The sequence below is a fragment of the Carica papaya genome, chromosome 4 (assembly GCF_054855325.1).
Source record: "Carica papaya isolate Zhongbai chromosome 4, ASM5485532v1, whole genome shotgun sequence".
Lineage (NCBI taxonomy): Eukaryota > Viridiplantae > Streptophyta > Magnoliopsida > Brassicales > Caricaceae > Carica > Carica papaya.
The window spans coordinates 12,650,858-12,669,317 of NC_142312.1; the positions used below are offsets into that span (position 1 = coordinate 12,650,858).

The 18,460-nt window shown below is 35.3% G+C and overlaps 1 protein-coding gene across 4 annotated transcripts in view; it reads left to right on the forward strand.

The window, feature by feature from the left end:
• Positions 1-18,460, forward strand: part of HIT1 (Membrane trafficking VPS53 family protein) — a 56,979-nt gene that overhangs the window by 17,737 nt on the left and 20,782 nt on the right. For all 4 annotated transcript variants that reach the window (XM_022035246.2, XM_022035249.2, XM_022035248.2 and 1 more), the window contains exons 7-12: positions 2,641-2,765; positions 12,201-12,361; positions 12,439-12,580; positions 14,024-14,087; positions 14,822-15,010; positions 15,096-15,134. In XM_022035246.2, coding sequence (XP_021890938.1) covers positions 2,641-2,765; positions 12,201-12,361; positions 12,439-12,580; positions 14,024-14,087; positions 14,822-15,010; positions 15,096-15,134 — 720 coding nt within the window. The remainder of the gene's footprint in view (positions 1-2,640; positions 2,766-12,200; positions 12,362-12,438; positions 12,581-14,023; positions 14,088-14,821; positions 15,011-15,095; positions 15,135-18,460) is intronic.

Genomic DNA, 18,460 nt, shown 5'->3' on the forward strand with positions numbered 1-18,460 from the left:
CCTACTTTTATTACTTTGATGCCTAAGAATGATTAGTCTATCAAGGTCTCTGATTTCTGCCTTGTAAGTCTAATCGTCAGGACGTACAAGATTATTTCCAAAGTTCTCTCTTAAAGAATGAACAAGGTTTTGGAGGGAGCTATATCTATTTATCAGAGTGCTTTTATTTGGATAGACAAACTTTAGCGCATTCCTTATCGCCAATGAAGTGGTGGAAGATGTTAGGAGGTATAAATCTACTTGGTTAGTTCTTAAGTTGTTTTCGTAGAAGGCTTATGATCGTGTAAATTGAGATTTTCCTAGAACAATTTTTGGAGAGGAAAGGATTTGTATACAAATGGAGAGGGTGGTTCATGTGGTGTCTTTTCTCTGCTATGTTTGCAATTCTAGGTAGGGCTTGGGATTGGTTCCCTGTGTTGCATGATTGAGGCAAGGAAACCTTTTATCTTAAGAGTCTGTTTATGATTGTTATCAATGTTTGAGTCGGATGCTTTCTTGAGGGTCAGAGAGAGGTATGCTAGAGTGAGGCTTCCCACCTTCAATTTACTGGGGATACAATTTTCTTCTTCCCTGATGATCTACGGAAAATTTTAAAATGGGATTACCATTTAGCACCATTTTAGTTTATTTCAGGTTTAAAAACTAATCTCACTAAGAGTGGTCCGATAAGTTTTAACATTGAGAACCATCTAGTGAGACAAATAGCCAATTATGGAGGTTTATGAAGTGTTGGACTGGCCTTCTTATCTTGGTGTTCCTTTAGTGGAATCCTAGGGTTTCATTCCTATTGTGTGCAAGAGTCCATATGTAGGGAGCTGGAAGGCTGCACTTTTTAAATTATTTCAGGTTTAATAGTTAATCTCACTATGAGTGGTCTAACAAGTATTAGCATTGAAAACCATCTAGTGAGACATATAGCCAACTGTGTGCACTTTGAAGTGTTGGATTGGTCTTCTGCTTATCTTGATGTTCCTTTCGGGAAATGCTAGGGTTGCATCCCTGTCTCCTACAAGAGTCTAAACTCGTGGAGGCCTGGAAGGCTGCCCTTTATTCTCTTATGGGAAAGGTCATTCTCATTCAATCTTGCCTGTCTAGTATTCCCTTTTATTTCTTATCACTCTTCAAGATTTCTAGAGGTGTGGCTGATAGAATTGAGAAGGTGATGAAATCTTTTCTTTTGTTGGGTTCGCGGGAGCCTAAGAGACATGATTTAGTTAGCTGGGAGAAGTGTTGTACAAGTAAAGAGAATGCTGGTCTTAGCATTGGGAACTTTTTTTGTGAAAATCTATCTCGTTTAACTAAATAGTTATGAGATTTGCTCTAGAACCGGGTTTTTTGCAGCAAAAGGGCATTAAGTCAATAAGAGTAAGTTTGGCCCTCACTGAAATGGGTGGGATTCCAAAGCCAATGGTTTCTGTGCTTGCAAGAGCATACTTCTTTTCTACATCTACTTCAGATGAAGGTAGGGGATGGTTATCACTTCCTTATTTCTGGGAGGCTCTTGTACTGATAATGTCTCTCTTGCATCCTGTTTCCATAGATTGTGTAGAGTCTCCAGAAACTAGCACTCTTTGATTTTTTCCTTTCTGATCTTGTGGTACCCATTGTTAGTATTTCTTTTTCAGAATCTTAATGACAGGGAGACTGTGTACTTTACTGATATTCTTAACTTGTTGGACTCTGTAGTCTTTTCTAATAACTGTCATTGTAGAATCTAGTCTTCGGATTCTTCCAGTATTTTTCCTGTAAATCATATCTACAATTTTTGATTCACAACAATGCCATTTAGAACGTCTTCGTTTCTAAATTCCTTTGGAAGACAAAGTCTTTTAAGGTAAACATTTTTTTTTCTTGATTACGATTTTGCACAGGCTTAATAATAATGACATGCTTTTGGTTCACAGATTGAATTGAGCCTTGTATCAGGGGTTCATGTGATATGTTTTGGAGCTGCTGAGACTCATAACCACATATATTTGCATTGTCATGTGGCTTGAACGAATTGGAATTTTGTTTTTGAAGTCTTTGGTTTCTCTTGGGTTGTTCCTCAGAGTATTGAGTTTTTTCTATCTTCTGGAATCACAATTCTAGTAAAGAAGAGGGAGGTTAATGTTATTTGGGTTAGAGCTATGATTGCCCTGTTGTGAATGATCTAGTTGGAGTGGGATTCTAGAATTTGTTGAGACCAGTCACTTATGATGATTATATGGGATGAAGTTTGCTTTAATGGCCTCTGCTTGGGCTAAGGCCAATGGTTGCTTTAAGAATATTTCTTTTTCATTTCCGTGTGGAGATTAAGTGATCATTCTTTCTCTATTTTCTTTTTGTTTTTCTCTCTTTTCTTAAGAAATTACCTAATCCTCTTGTGTTGTACTCTTTCGTTCTTAATTATGTTTATTCTTTTCCTATACACAGTGGTTTTTTCCCCAATTTTTTCACAGTTCTAATTTATTCTGGCAAAAGAAACTAGAGCCAACTTTAAGTTCTTTTCCTTCACATTTATAAAAAAAATTCTTTTTTTTCAATCCAAAAATTGGAACTCTCTCATTATCTGGAAGTGCTTACAAGATTCTTTGGGCAAATTTATTGTTCTTCAGAAATTGAATTCTTTTACTCATGGTGGGTAATGATATATTTCAGGCTGTTAACCAGTTATGTAGCCATTTCGAAGCATATCGGGATATTCCGAAAATCACAGAGCTCAGGGAGAAGCTAAAGAACATAAAACAAATACTAAAGTCACATGTTTTTTCTGATTTTTCAAGGTAATTGCTTTTTTCTTTTCCAAGAAGTTCTCTAAGGTAATGTTATTTTAATTACTCTTATCACAACCGACATGTTGGTAGTCTGTTATAGAGACTAATGATACTTTTCTAGTCTTTATCTTTCTTTTTTTTTTAAAATTAAATTCTTGAAAGTTTCATTATGCTACCTTGAACATGTAGCTACGTTAATCCTGTAGAATTTATGTCAAAATCGTTGAAATTTTTCGGTAGTAGTTTTTTCTTGTAATACTTAAAAGATCAAATAGGAATTACATGTACATCAAAAGCAAAAACAGTGAGCTTGTAGGCTGGTTGGCTTTGCAAATTCTAGCTGGTAAAAAAAGAATAGTTTCAGATCTAAGGATTGGCATATGATCAGTGCTTTCTTGGCTTTCTAGCTTCCAGTTTCATGGGTTGAGACTCTACTATCTGGTGTATTTCTCGCTGGTATGTATATGAATGTTATTACAATATATTATATATTTCTTACATACATTGTTATTTTCTGGTAAATTTTTTATAGTAAGCTTTCCTATTTAGACTTTTTTTCCCTTTTCTTTTTGGTTACTTGAATGGGGCTCCTTATAAATATCCATATATATTTTTTTCCTAACATATATTAAAGTTCTAATATTTTCATAACTTGTCATCAAAGCTAGGGTGGTGTCCAAAAAAACACATAACAGGAGGTTCCATTAGAATTTTTCATTAAAATATGTTAGGATGATGATTATTAGTGGATTATTAGAAGCAAAGCTGTTCTTGGCGAGCAAGTGGAACAGAGCCCATGGAGGAATATGGATTGAAGAGAAGGTGAGGAATCATGTTTATGATATCACCCTTGACTGGCCAGAATTAGAATGGTTTAGCGATTGTATATCAACTATTCTGGATGAGGGGATCATTAACAATTGTATATCAGCAATTGTATGTAGGGTGACTATTAGATACTTGTAGTCTGAAGTAAACAAAAATGGAGGGGGTCGTTTTTTGTCCTTGTCGAGATATGATGGGATAACCGTAGGCATAGAGTCTGCATCTCCATAGGAAGAGATGGCTAGGCGTGGGAAGATTTGGTGATTGTGCTTAGTGACATGAAATACCAATTTATACACATGAGGCTGAAAACGAGAGTCCAAAGGCTGTAGGTGAAGGGGCACCACAGCAGTAAATGATTGCAGGACTCAACATTGCATTTACAAAAAAAGCATTTGATGGCCATAATTTTCCCTCTTCTCATTAAGTTGTCAAGCATCAGAATTCGCTCCTTAGATGTTTCCCAAGCAAAGAAAGATATTCTTGGGGCGGCATGCACCTTCCAGATGGTTTTGAAAGGGAAGAACACACCCCTTGCTTCTCCAAGTCTGACCACGTGTTTGTAGAAGGAACTGACTGAAAAGTTGTTGTCCTTCCTCAAAATTCAGCACAATCTGTCATCCCTGTTTCTGAGGCAAACAATGTTCATCAAGTGCAGAAAACTTTCATATTTAGCTGTCACAGTGCAAGTTTAGCTGTCTGCATCACTGAAAGCCTCCCTCACCAGAAGAGATAGACATGATACCCTTCTAAAGACTCAATCCATGTGGTCTGTTGATTATAGAAAGACAACCATCACTGTTCCTTCTCATCCATTTTATGTCAACGACCTGATGTAAGACATTTGACATTTTTCTGGCCAGAACCTTAGAAATGAGTTTATGCAGGCTGCCCACAAGACTGATTGGCCAAAAGTGACTGATGTTTTTTGCACCGTCCTTTTTTGGGATAAGAACAATAAATGTGGTGTTTAATGACTTGACAAATGATTCTGATATGTGAAATTCTCGGAACATATTAATGACATCATCCTTAATTAAAGGCCAGAACACCTTGTAAAACCCATTGAAACCATTTGCTTGGGAAGATGCATGCCCCCCCACCCCCCAAGAATTTTGTTCTTTACTTGGGAAGTGACTAAGGAGCGTATTCTGACTCTTGACAACCTAATGAGAAGAGGGAGAACTATGGTGAACAGATGCTTCATTTGCAAGGGCACCGCTAAACCTTACAATCACTTATTGCTTTGGTGTCCTTTTTTTTTATAGCCTTTGGACCCTCGTTTTCAGTCTCATGGGTATCAATTGGGTAATGGCGGGTTCGGGGGACAATGAATTATTGGCTTGGGAGGGCTAACCAACAACAGTAGATCGGCCTGTCTTATCCCTTTGTCCATCTTTTGGATTATTTAGAAAGAAAGAAACAATAGAACTTTTGAAGGGTGGGAGGATACTTTTCTGAATCTTAAAGATAAATGGTTACATTATTTTGGCTTCATTTTTTTAGGACACAATATATACAGTTTAGATGGTTTTTGAACAGTTGTAGATATACTTATTGACATGGAAATTTTTGTATATAGGTAACATTCCTTTGGTGCCATTACTTAATATACGCATTATACTTTTTATCTAAAAAAAATTATTGAAACCATTTGAGCCTGGGACCTTGCCAGTTGCCCCCCCTTACAACTCATAAGACCTTTATAAATCTTGTCCTCTAAGAAAACTTCCTCTAAGTACACAAGGTCTTGCTTTCCCTACATGTTTAATTCTAACCATCTAAAGTAGGTCTCCAAGGTGCATCTTTAGTGTACAACCCTCCAAAATAGGATTTAACCCTCTCTCTCAAAACTTTCGTGACCCCTCACAACTTGGCCATTAACTTCCAATTCTTTCACATAATTGCATCTTCTATGGTGGTTTGCTATTTTGTGAAATTTTTTTGTATTTTTATTCCCTTCCTTTATGCACCTGACTCTCGATTTTTGTCTCCAAGAAATCTCTTCCATTTGAATCGAACCTGTTAGCTCAAGCCAAATTCCTTCTCTTTTTTCAAAATCCTTTATTGGTATACCACATTCCCCTTCTAAGTTATCAAGCCTTTCTAATTCATGGAGAAATGCTTCTCTCTTATGATCATTTGCTCTCAACTCATCCTTCTATTATTTATTCTTATCTTTCATAGTTGATAGTTAGCAAGGTTTAGCTAGCATATCCTCTATTTCTATATCTTCCAAGAGACTTTGATTTGTCATGGAAACCTGAGACTTTAGCCATTTACATTTGAGTTTAAATGGACAAATGCCTTGTTTAATAATATTTGATCCCAAATTGATATAAGGCCCTACACCTGAACTGAAAAGATGCCAAATCTAAACACCGATCAATCATGGAGAAACTGGGTTAGTCTCTATGATTTAATCATGTTCACCTAGTCCTTGAAAGTGGAAGATGCACAAGTTTCAATGGAGAAAATTTCCCCTGAATGTTCAAGCCTCTTAAGGACCATATTGAAATGAGAACAATAACCCAATGCACCTCCTCCTGCATTCCCCAAAATCTTGCTAGAACATCCCTCCCATCTCCTTTGTCGTACCTCCGATGAAAACCTAATAACTTCCATTCGTCTTGCGTTCAAACATGCATGAAATTGAGAATTCACTCCTAAAACTATCTACAATCTTCAACATATTCTCATTCTGTAATACAACTACATCCCCTACAGCCCCATTTGCTGGTAAGTCTCTCAATCCCACCTTTCAAACTTTCCAAATGGTTTCCAACCTTTGGTCGGAGAAAGACTCTAATTTCTCTTTTGGAAGACTTATCACATCCTGTTTCCATCCCGACATGCGCCCTTTTGTTACCACCTCCCTCTGCTTTGGATGATTCAAGCCTTTCAAATTCCATGAGATTATTTTACCTAATGTAATACGGTATTGATACTTGCTTTATCCTATCAATCTCTCCCTTGTTGTTCTTATCATATTTAATAGATGAGTGAAGTCTTCTCAACTCTCTTTCCTTGTCTACCCCATATTTTTCTTGTTTGCTAACTTTTATTTTTTATTTTTTGATAGTCTTTTCCCCTCTTTTGCTTTTAATTACTCTAAAGAGATTAATTACTTGCTCCTCAATACTCTTGAAACTGACCCCTCACCAGCTTACTAATCGTCTGAATATTGTTGAATACCCACATGGAATTTTCGTCATACGTTAGACTCTCATCCTCCTCTCTCTTTGAGTGTCACTGTCAAAATACAATTTGTTTGTTCCTCTGGCCCTCTTGTCCACTCTTCTGCGAACTCGTCTTTGTGAGCAATGACCAGTGACAAAACTACCTCTCACTCTTTTTTCTTTCTCTTTCTTCTTCATTTCGTTCGAACCTCCACCCATGGACTATTCAACTGCTTCTTCCGCATTATCTGCTAAGTATTAGGACTGCACTCTGCAACATCTCTGTTTCTAAAGAAGAGGGCCGAGCTGGATACAATAGTCACACGTAAGTCTTTCTACTTTACCTCATAAATAACCCCAATGTGACAAAATTTCAGATTGCCAAGGCATTTTGGAAAGTTATAGTTCCTTTGAAAGTGAAGGTATTCTTATAGACTGTTATCGATCGGAGACTCAATGCCAATGACTTTGCTTCTAATCTGTTGCCTCACCGTGCTTTGCTCCCTGATGTATGCATTATGTGCTTCAGAAATGTGAGAATCACTCTTACTTATTCCTGCATTGCTTTGTGGTTTGGCGAATCTGAAGTGATATTATGAAGAAATTTGCCCTTAGCTGAGTGGTAACCCTTACTGTTTTGATAGTTTTGTGAAATTCTCTACATAAGGAGTTGGCTTGGAAAAAGAGGTTAAACTGCTTCAGCAAGGTGCTATTTTTGCTGGACTCTAGTATATGGTTAGGAAAGAATAAGCAGATTTTCCAAGATCGTTTGGTGTCTTCTTTTGAGTTTAGGGAAAAGGTTTCTTTTGTGGCCTCTCTTTGGGCATAAGCACATGGCTACTTCCCGGAGAATACTTTTTGTGGGAGATCCTTCGCTATTGGGACGACATCACTTGATCAAGAGGCTAGTGGGATGGAAGAGAAATTTTTTATTAAGAGGAGGAAGGCTTACCTTGATCAAGAGCACCTTAGCTAACTTACCAATGTACTATCTTTCTGTTTTGACAATTCCAGCTAACATAATGACAAAAATTGAAAGGATGCAATGTAAATTCCTTTGGAGTGACTAAGAGGGGAATAGAAAATATCATTTAGTGAAATGGGATGACATGAAGAAATCTATCTATGGAGGGGGAGGGGGGGGTCTTGGTTTTAGATCAATTGTGGAAATGAATTATGCACTTCATGGTAAATGGCTGTGGAGGTTTCTTGATGAGGAAGGGAAATTATGGAAGAGGGTGTTGGAGGCGAGATGGGGTGATTGGGAGAGAGATGGGGGGAGAAGAGGGAGGTATAAACCGCATGTGGTGAGCTTGTGGAAGAAAACCCGTGGGGGCAGTAGCAGGTTTTTTGAGTGTATTGGGTTGCAGGTGGGTAATGGTGGGGGCATCCATTTTTGGCAAGATGAGTGGATAGGAGACTTCAAGCTAAAAGACAGGCTTCCAAGAGTATATGCTATTGCCTGTGATAGGGATATCTTGGTGGAGAAGGTGTTTGGGATTGAAGGAGCGGCAACGGATGGAGTGTGCGGGTAAAAAATAAATTGAAGGATTGGGAAGTGGATGAATACAATAACTTGCTTCTATGTGAATAATCGGGTCCCAATAGCTTTTATCTTTGAATTTAGCACCTAAAGGTGCACCAAGATTAGTAATGGGGAGATGATATAATTTACAGCCCAAAAAAACGGAAAAGTATATCGACCGAAGAGTTGCCCATAAATTGGAAGAAGAGACTTTTATCCAAGGGAGGCAGACTTACACTCGTTAAAAGTACACTCTCAAACCTTCCCATCTACCTCTTATCTGTGCTTAATATTCCGAGTAATGTTGTCAATAAATTAGAGGCCATACAATGCAATTTTCTTTGGGGTGATGGAAACAACAAAGACATAAAACTTTATCTTGTAAATTGGAAAGAAATCAAGAAACCCTTCAAAGAAGGAGGATTGGAGTTGAGATCTATTGACAAACTCAATAAAGCTCTACTTGAGAAATGGATATGGAGATTTTGGAATAAAAACAATAACCTTTGGAAATCAATCATTATGAGAAAATGGTTCAATGGTGACTGCAATGATAACTCCAAAATAAAAAAACACAATTATGGTTCTAGCCTATGGAGAGGTATTTGGAATCTAAGAAACCTAGTTCTTCATAATTGTAGGTGGAACATTGGCAATGGCATTCGACACGATAGAGAAGCATTCCAATCAATATTTTCACTTATTTATGCGATTGCTAGAAACAAAGACATGTTAGTAAAAGGTGCTGTCGAATTAAATCAATGGCACGTGATAGTGTCTAAAAACTTGTAGGATTGACAAACAAAGGAATATGAACATTTGCTCCAGACTCTGTCACACATCCACCTAATTGACAACAATGACAAACTCCTCTGGTGACGCATCAAATTTGGAAATTTATTAGTTTAGTCTTTTTATAGGACTTTAGCCAACAATAATTCCCAAAATCAGACTAAATTTCAGCTAATATTATTTAGAAATCGGTTGTCACTTCAAGAATTTTCTTTTTTGCTTTGGAAGCAGGAAAATGTTGCATTCTTATACTTGATAATTTAATGAAAAGAGGATTCACAATTGTCAATAAATGTTTTCTCAGCAAAAACAGCATTAAAACGTGTAATCACTTACTCCTGGGATATCTAGTCTCTCACAACCTCTAGTCTACTATTCTCGGCCTCATGGGATTATCTTGGGTCAAACATGAATCAATTTTGAATGAGCTACTTGCATGAGATGGATTGAGCTGCCACAAGAAAACTTTTAGACTCATCCCTCTCACTATCTTTTGGGTCAATTGGAAAGAAAAAAACAATCGTATTTGTGAAGGAAAAGAAGTCAACTTCAGAGTCATCACAGACAACTGGTTTCACTACTTTGGGTCTACTATTTTAGCACATAACATTGAATGCTTTGATGATCTTGGCTATATAGTCGATTGTTTAATCGATTTGTAAATTTTTTGTAAATGGATAGTGTCCCTTTAGCACTCACATCAACACAGATTCATACTTTTATTTCAAAAAAAAAATGTTTGGCTGACATAAACTTGGTGGACCATAGGGATAGAAGGATATGGGAATTGGACAAGCAAATGGGTTTTTCTGTGAAATCATTCTACAATTATTTATCCAATAGAGATGGAGGAGCAGGTATGGTAGCACCTTTTAAGCAGATTTAGAGATCCAAAGCTCCCCCTAGAATGACTTTCTTTGCTTGGGAAGCCTCTAGAGAATGTGTCTTGACTATTGATATGCTGAGGAGGAGAGTTAACATTTTGGTAAATAGGTGCTATTTGTGTAAAGCTGATGAGGAATCTTGTAATCACGTATTAATTGGGTCCCTGACTCTGTACAACACTTGGACTACTGTTTATGGGCTTATGGGAATGAATTGTGTCATGGCAGGTGTGGGTGGGAATCTGTAAAAAGAAAATGCATTTATTCTTTGTTCTGCTTATCATTTTTTGAGTAGTATGAAAGGAAAGAAATGCTAAAACTTTTGAGAGAATAGAAACTAATTTTATAAACATTAGAGATAGATGAATTCACACTTTTGATTCTATTTTTTGGATCATGACATTAGAGAATGGGAAGATGTTAGTATAGTCATTGACCACTTTGATTGATGTGTAATTATTTTGTAATGGTGGTACCCCTTTGATACCTATGTTTATAATAATATACTTTTCTTTTATTTAAAAAAAAATTGGGACGACATCACTTCTATGGAATAGGGCTTTGCTGGAATTCATACTTGTGTTATTTTTATCTTGATTTTTGTTTTGTTTCTTGGAGGATATCTTATTCTCCATTTTTATAACTACTTTCTTTTCATTCATTTTTAATGAAGCTTCTTCTTTAATTCAAAAACAATAAGTTAGAATATCAAGCAATGACTCATATTACATCTGAGTTGATTAAGTTGAAACATCTACTTCACAAACTTAGCTTTCCACAATCACAACCTTTAGAGCTACTGTGTGATGACCAAACAACAATCCATATTGCTTTAGAGCTTGTTTTCCATTAGAGAACTAAACAAATTGAGATTGATTGTCATTTTATTTGAGAAATCTTCTATAAAATGTTATTCTGGCTACTCGTAAGAATTGACTAGCTGGTACGTTCACAAAATTTGAGCTTGTATGAAGGTCACTTGTAACAAGCTTGGTGCATATGATATATATGCTTCAGCCAGAGGGTTAGTTGTACAATACAAAATATATTTCCAATATAATTATTTTCTAGTAGAGGTCTTTCTTATATTGTTAATTTTTGCAGTTATTGTTTTTCTTTTCTTGGCATTAGGATTTTTGGAAAAAATATAGTAAAATTATAGTAATTTTCATAAAAAAAATTATTAAATGAAGAAGCTACAAGGAAATTTTTCTATTTCTTGTTCGACCTCAGTAATTTTGCTCCTGCATTTTACCTTTTGTTTAAATAAAAGAAATATTATTACAATCAGAGGAAGAAAACATTTTTTTTTTTAAATAAAAACAGTATGTATGAATTACTATGAGAACTTAGGGGTGCAACCGGTTTACAATTTAATTACAGCTCAGTCATCACGAGACAGAAACTTCTAAAAGCCTTGGTGACCTCTAATGGTTGATCCGGCATAAAAAACTTAAGGGTCCTAAACTATCTATTCTTTAAAATATCAAAATTCTTAATATTATCAATACCATCGAAAACCCTCTTATTTCTTTCCTTTCACAGAAATATTATTATCAGAGAAAGAAAATATAAAAAGCAAGAGGATGAGGCACCTCAAGAAAACCTCTGGAAAAATGGAGGACTACTCTGGCTTGAATGATTATGCATTGGCAAGCAAAAAGCTAGTTCCCTGAGTATTGTTCTTTATTTTAGACTGTTTCAGTTATCTAATACTCTATTTCAATATATAAGGAAGAAAAGGAAATAAGATGAATATTGCTTAACTAGGATTATGTTATGGGGATGGAACACTATGGTAGCATTGAGTTCGTGCTTAAAAACATTTTTGGGTTTTGTAAGGCTAAATTACAATTTTCGAGAACTAAAAAAGTTAGCATATCATAGTTTTAGCTTTTTTCTCTCAAAGAGAAGATAAAGTTAGCATATTCAAATGCTATACTTTTATTTGAGATGGTTTTATGTGAGGCGGGTGTGCCAATAAGTTTTCTGTGTATGTTTGCACTGTATCATCTCTTAGTCATATTTCTGATTATTTTTCTAGTTTGGTTCAGTTCTGTCTTTCTCTCTGCATTTTCTTTTCTGTTTATATTTTTTTTTCTGTTTATACTCTCTTTACGTGTGTGCATTTCTCTAAATATTTTCTTGTTTCCTGCAGTTCTTTGTTTCTGTCTTCTTTAAGTAGGGGAGACTAAGCTACATTTTGTTACTAAATCCCTTATTCTGATTTTTTTTTCAGTTTAGGTACAGGAAAAGAAGCAGAAGAAACTAATTTGTTGCAGCAGTTATCTGATGCTTGCTTGGTAGTTGATGCTTTAGAGCCATCTGTGAGAGAAGAGCTGGTAAATAACTTCTGCAACAGAGAGCTAACTTCATATGAACAGATTTTTGAAGGAGCTGGTATGTCTGTTTTTCTTTTCAGACTTTAGATTCCATTTATTTATCCTTAAAACTCCTAATTATTAGTTGATCTTCAGAACTGGCTAAGTTGGATAAAACTGAACGAAGATATGCATGGATAAAGCGTCGAATAAGAACGAATGAAGAAATATGGAAAATATTTCCTCCTTCATGGCATGTTCCTTATGGCTTGTGTATCCAGTTCTGTAAGAAAACAAGGTATCCTGCATTCAACATAATCTATTTATCTCTATTGGACATTTGCAGGAGGCAGCTTAATGTTCAGTCCAGAATGAGTTTTCTTTGTTGCCAGTGCAAATAGTTCAGCAAAGTGGTCAACCCACTTTGTGACTTAGTGGGCTGCCTATGCGGAATCACTTGTCATTTGTGGGTTGACTTGGTTCTGGTTCTTTGTTGCTCCATTTTGAGGGGTTTCGATGTGGAAAAATAACTTAGGAATATTTATTAATTCATTTATTAAAATAACTTATTAATCCATTATCTATTGGAATTCATAGTCAATAAGCTGAACATTTTCTTAAGGTGTAGTTAGGCCAGGCATAAATCTGGGCTTCTTTTGCAAGAAAGTAGAGATTTTTTCTAAGATATGATTTATGTTGTAGTAGGTGAATAATATTTGATGGATATTTATTTCTTTATATTTCACTAATTTATTGATTTAATATTTGAAAGTAAAGATATAATATTAATTTATTATTATTTATTATTATTGTTTAAATAATTTTTATAATTAGTTAAGTACTGATGATTTAAGATTAACAGTATATAGAATAAAATAGGTAAAATAATAAAAAATAAGTATTTTCATTATAATTTCAATTATTTGACGATTTAATTTTTTTAATGTTGTTTAAATAATTTTAACAATTGTTTTTTTATTTTTCTGCATTTTTATCATTTAAATGTTTGTGTCTACTTTATAATATGATTAATTAAATATTTTATTTTATTTTATATTGATAGCACTTTTATAGTAAGTTGTATAGAACATTATACTGCTTTCACTTTAAAACTATTTCATTGAAAATATTGTTACAACTCTTTCAGTAACGCTACACAAACACAAACAACAGCCTAACTAAACGGATCCTAAGTGGATGTGAACTTTCCAGAATACATAATGCAAGTCATTTGTTTGGACCCAACAGTGTAGTTAGTACTAGTACTGATAGCCTAAGAAAAGGCTTGTTAATAAGGTTTCCTCTGCATGATTAATGAGGCTTATATGATCCTCAATTTTGCTTGGAATAGTTTTTCTTGAAAAGATTTGAGAAGGGGGTTGAAATACAATATTCTTTCTGAATTTCTCTGTTGTATAGATTTTCTTGGATAGCTGTCATATGATCCTCAATTTTGCTTGGACTAGTTTTTCTTGAGAAGATGGTGAAAAGGAGTGGAAATGCAATACTTATTTCAGAATCTCTGTGTTCTATAAATTTTCTTGGGGGTAGCTATTAGGATATCAAATCCTTATTTTCTTTGAGAATCTTATTTCGACTCTCCACTTAAAGAAGCATGTTCATTTCATATAATACTCTAAATAGAAGTTTCAAGAATCTTGAGTCATGTTCATTTCATATAATACTCTAAAAAGAGGTTTCAAGAATCTTGAGTCTTTGATTTATTTGCTTTTTGTTTTAGGAAACAACTAGAGGGGATCCTTGATAACCTGAAAGAAAAGCCAGATGTTGGAACACTATTGCTGGTGAGCAAGTTTTTTTATGCTACTTCATTGTTTTGTTCTCCTTCACTTGAGTAAAATTCACCATAATCACACTATCCTTAAGTTAGTCTATCTGTGATCGGGTCAATGGATTCTATTGGTTGAAAGCGATACTACCACTTTCATTTAATAGTTTATTGTTGGTCCATCTGTTAGTCCTCATGTTTACCAAAAATCATTCCTTCGACTTTGTGGTGTGTGTGCATTTGAGAAGAAATGTTAGTGTCTATATCAGTAAACTAGGCTATCAGAGAAGGGAAAGGCTGCTCTCAATCCTCAATGCCGAGTAAGCAGCTGTGATATGGGAAGTGGTAGATCCATCAAAATGTAGTATTTCAAACTGAAGGTTTAAACCTGTGATTGTGGACATTCCAGTCCCAACATGTTCAAAATCATCCTATACTACAAAGAGCTAGGTTCCGTAAAAGAGCAGCATAATCTTTTATTCATTAAAGACAAGGTTTTACTCTTAAATGTTCCCAATATCCAAATCTCATCCTTTAACGAAGACAATGCACCTTTTGCCTAACTATAATGCGACAATAACAAAATCTTTATGATTCCCTTTGAAGTGGTTGTCCCAAGCCAATTATTGAGATAATTTTGGGGTACTCTTTGTTCATTGTGGCTATTTTACCATTTCTCACCTAAGACTGCATTGGGTTCTGATTATCTTTTTTCCTTAATGTTTTTATATTTTGGAATTTGTTTATTAGGCATTACAGAGAACTCTGGAGTTTGAGGATGAATTAGCAGAGAAATTTGGTGGTAGTGCTCCAAATAGAGAGATTGCCAATGACATTGAAGAAATTGGTACAGGGGAAAAGAATGGTCAGAATAATGTGTCCGACATTCGTAAGAAGTATGAAAGAAAGCTTGCTGCACATCAGGGAAGTGGAGTTGAAGTAAGTATAAAATGTTACCCTCTATGATTTAGAATTCTGTATTGCTACATTTACCAAACAGACCTTGTTTCTCATACGTGGACAGGAAAATAATGGAAAGGACTTGTCTGTGCCTGGAGCTGGGGTACAGTCCACTCTTACTATGGTTATTCTTATTAGCAGCATTATACTTCTGGGCCATCTGTTCATCTTTCAGTCTGATTGCTGTGGGGGGATTGAGGCTTGTGTTTTGGTTTTCCACTTCTTTTTATCTCTCATACTGCGCTGGTGGGATTTACTTGTCTGGGTAGTTTGCTCCTAGTTCATGCCAGTTGTTTGGGTTAAGGTGTTATCATATACTTTCCTGGCTGAAAACTAGGATCTGAAGTTATTGCCATGATGGAAATCATACACAAGTATCAACTATAGGACCCACAATCTTAGATAAGACACGTGCTTTTATCTCCCACATTATATCAGAACCGATATAAATAAAGTCGTCTATAGATGGATCAAGTAGGTTTAATTATACATTTATTTTTATTTCTTAGGAACTGTCTAAAATGAAAATATCAAGTGATTATGAATGATTTAGTTCAAAATTTATGCTTAATGAAAGCAAATTATGTAGAAATTATGAGAAATGGTAGATGCCAAGTTGGTTTGAATCACCTGACTGGTTAAAACCATTATTATCCTGACCTAAGAGGGGCTGGCTGGGCTGCTTCTACTTAAAGAACAAAGATGTGTCAATTGAATGGTGTATTAGAAAACTTAAAATGCTCTTTAAATTTGGTCCTTTAATTTAACTGATGGTTTCTTAGATAACAAAAGTGAGATGATTTAGAAGGCAGTGCTTTCATATGATTTTTTTTAAATGCAAAGGAAATTTCATTGAAGGCACCAAAGGAATTCCACTCATGTACAAAGATATTTATAAAAGTAGGTTCAGTCAAAATATCTAAAAGATATCATAGATCATCTCCATCATGATCTTGGAGAAAATGATCCTTGAACAAAATACTCGAAGGTTTTGGAATCAATGACATCTGGTCCTATCAAAAGGAGAGCACGTGCAAAGCTCTTCTATTTCTTCCCTTCTCTTCTGCCTACTATAGGAATTACACAAGATCTTTTCTATTGTTGCTAACCTAATTCCATTTCACGTCTTAATTTCATCCACAATTGAGTTGGCCACCAGCCATCCCGAGTGAATAAGGTTGAGGAGCAAATCCCATAGCCATCTTTTTTCTGAATACCGGAAGAAGAAATGGGAGGATTTCCGGTCTCTTAAAAAACAAGTTAAACAGCATTAGAAAAGGATGTGCTCTCGTTTCAAAAAAATTCAAATGTGCTGATTCTTCCCCATGAGTCCTTCGACCAAAAAAGGTCATACAAGCTCATACTTGCTAAGTCTGCTTCCAAGGAAAGCTGCCCATAGCCTAACTTCAAGGACTGGTGGTAATATCTTAATGCAAAACAAAGTCTTAATCTGGAAGAAATTTTCTATTAGATTCTTTTGAATTATTATTGTTATTATTATTTAGTATTTTGTCTATTTAGCCTATCGGTAGATTTTAAATTATTACGTTACATAAGCTTTTGATTTCCTCTTTATTGATTTTCACATTTCCGGCATTAGTTGTAATGGATGCCTATGTAAATGTTAAGAAAAAGAAAATAAATGGTGATCAATTAAGAATTCCTTTTGCTAAACTTATGGTCTCTTTATGTCTATTCTTCTTATTGTTATTATCTCTAAACTATCCCATTTAGTCCACTTCTTCTGACATTTCTTCATTTGTTCTCAAATTTCCTCTGTTATATTTCTATCTTTTATTTTTGGTTTCTCACCTTTTTCGCTTATTTTTTAACTATTACTAGAACAAATTAGTTTCTGAGTTACTTATCCTGCATTAGCTGGTATAAGAGCCTAATTATCCTATGCTATCTTCCTTTCCAAATTTATTACTTTCTAGGGGAAAAGCACTTTCTTAAAAAAAAATCTAAGAAAACATAATTCTTGAAAAAAAGGTCATTGAAGAAAAAACCTAAGCTCTTGCCCCCTCTACATAACCAAACCCTTCCACCATTGCTCCAAATAGAACAAAGACTATGACTCTCCCTTTTTATTGGACTTTCATGACTGGATGTCACTTTCAGACACACCACAATAATTTTAGCTGTTGACACCCTATAGATTCACCATCTTCAAGATCATTCTGTGGAAGGCGAACGTCGACCTCTACCTCTTAGTTATCCTCATGCCAATTATGGACAGATCATTGCCATCAGATTGTTGGAAAGCCGTGTGTGAGTTCTACGTGCCATTGAAACTAAGTGACCTGAGCCAGTTTATTCTACGCCAAACCAATGAGAGCTGATCACTGAGTCGGGTCTCTTGCTTTGAGCCTCGTTTGAGTCAATTCAACTTTCAAGCCACTTTTGAGCTCTTTACTAGAATGATATTTTTCTAAAATTTTTAATCCTTAAAAAAGTGTGTATGCGGAGTCCATTTATGGAAGCAGTTGACATTCAATCTTAGGATCGTAGCGAAGCCCTTCACCTCCACTTTGTCCCCAATGTTTACCTATTTTATGTTCCAAATTTATCTTAAGACACAAGACAACTTGAAAACAAATTAATAAGAAATGAAATTTAAGAACCATTTCTGTATTACCCTTGCAAAAGGGAATTAAAGTCATCTTCAAAGAGCATATTTTTTCAAATCTATTGCCTCCCAATTTACAAAAGCCTTGAAAGCAAGTTCCTGATCTAGCTTTAAGAAACATTCCATCAACGTCATCCATGACGAGGATGAAAATTGAGGAGATTCGGGTGACATTGCCTTGGACCTCTTGAATACTTGAAGAAATGTAAAGATCACGATTAATTGATAATGCAAATGAGGCTATTAAGATGCATTGATAAATCAATTTATGGCATCTACCCTCAATCTCCATATGCTATATCACATATAATAACAAAATCTCATCTCACTTTAACATTCAGCTTTTTCTTTTTTTTGTGTCAACCTTGCAAATAAGGCCGCTTTTCTGTTTTTGTGTGCACAAAATGAGTTGGGATTTGTAGCCTTCCATAAACTCTTGTTAGGCTTCCTGATAACGTGGTCCACCACCCTGCTCAACCTATTGACTAAAACTTCATCTATAAGCTTCTAGACACACCTGACCAAGGTAATAAGCGGAAGTATTTAATATCTGTCACCTCTTAAGCTTTTATGTGAAACTTTATCTGATCATTATAGATAATGATATTTAATGTAGTGCCGGTGTGAAGAAGGAAAAGCTAGAAGGGCTAAAAATCATAAAGATTGTCAGTTGGAATGATAATGGCACTGGTACCATTTTGAAGCATAATACTAGTAAGGAAGGTTTTTTTAGGGTTAATCTACGTATAATGATGTTATGTTCTCGAGATCAGGATCTTGTCACTAGGTGGTTATATGAA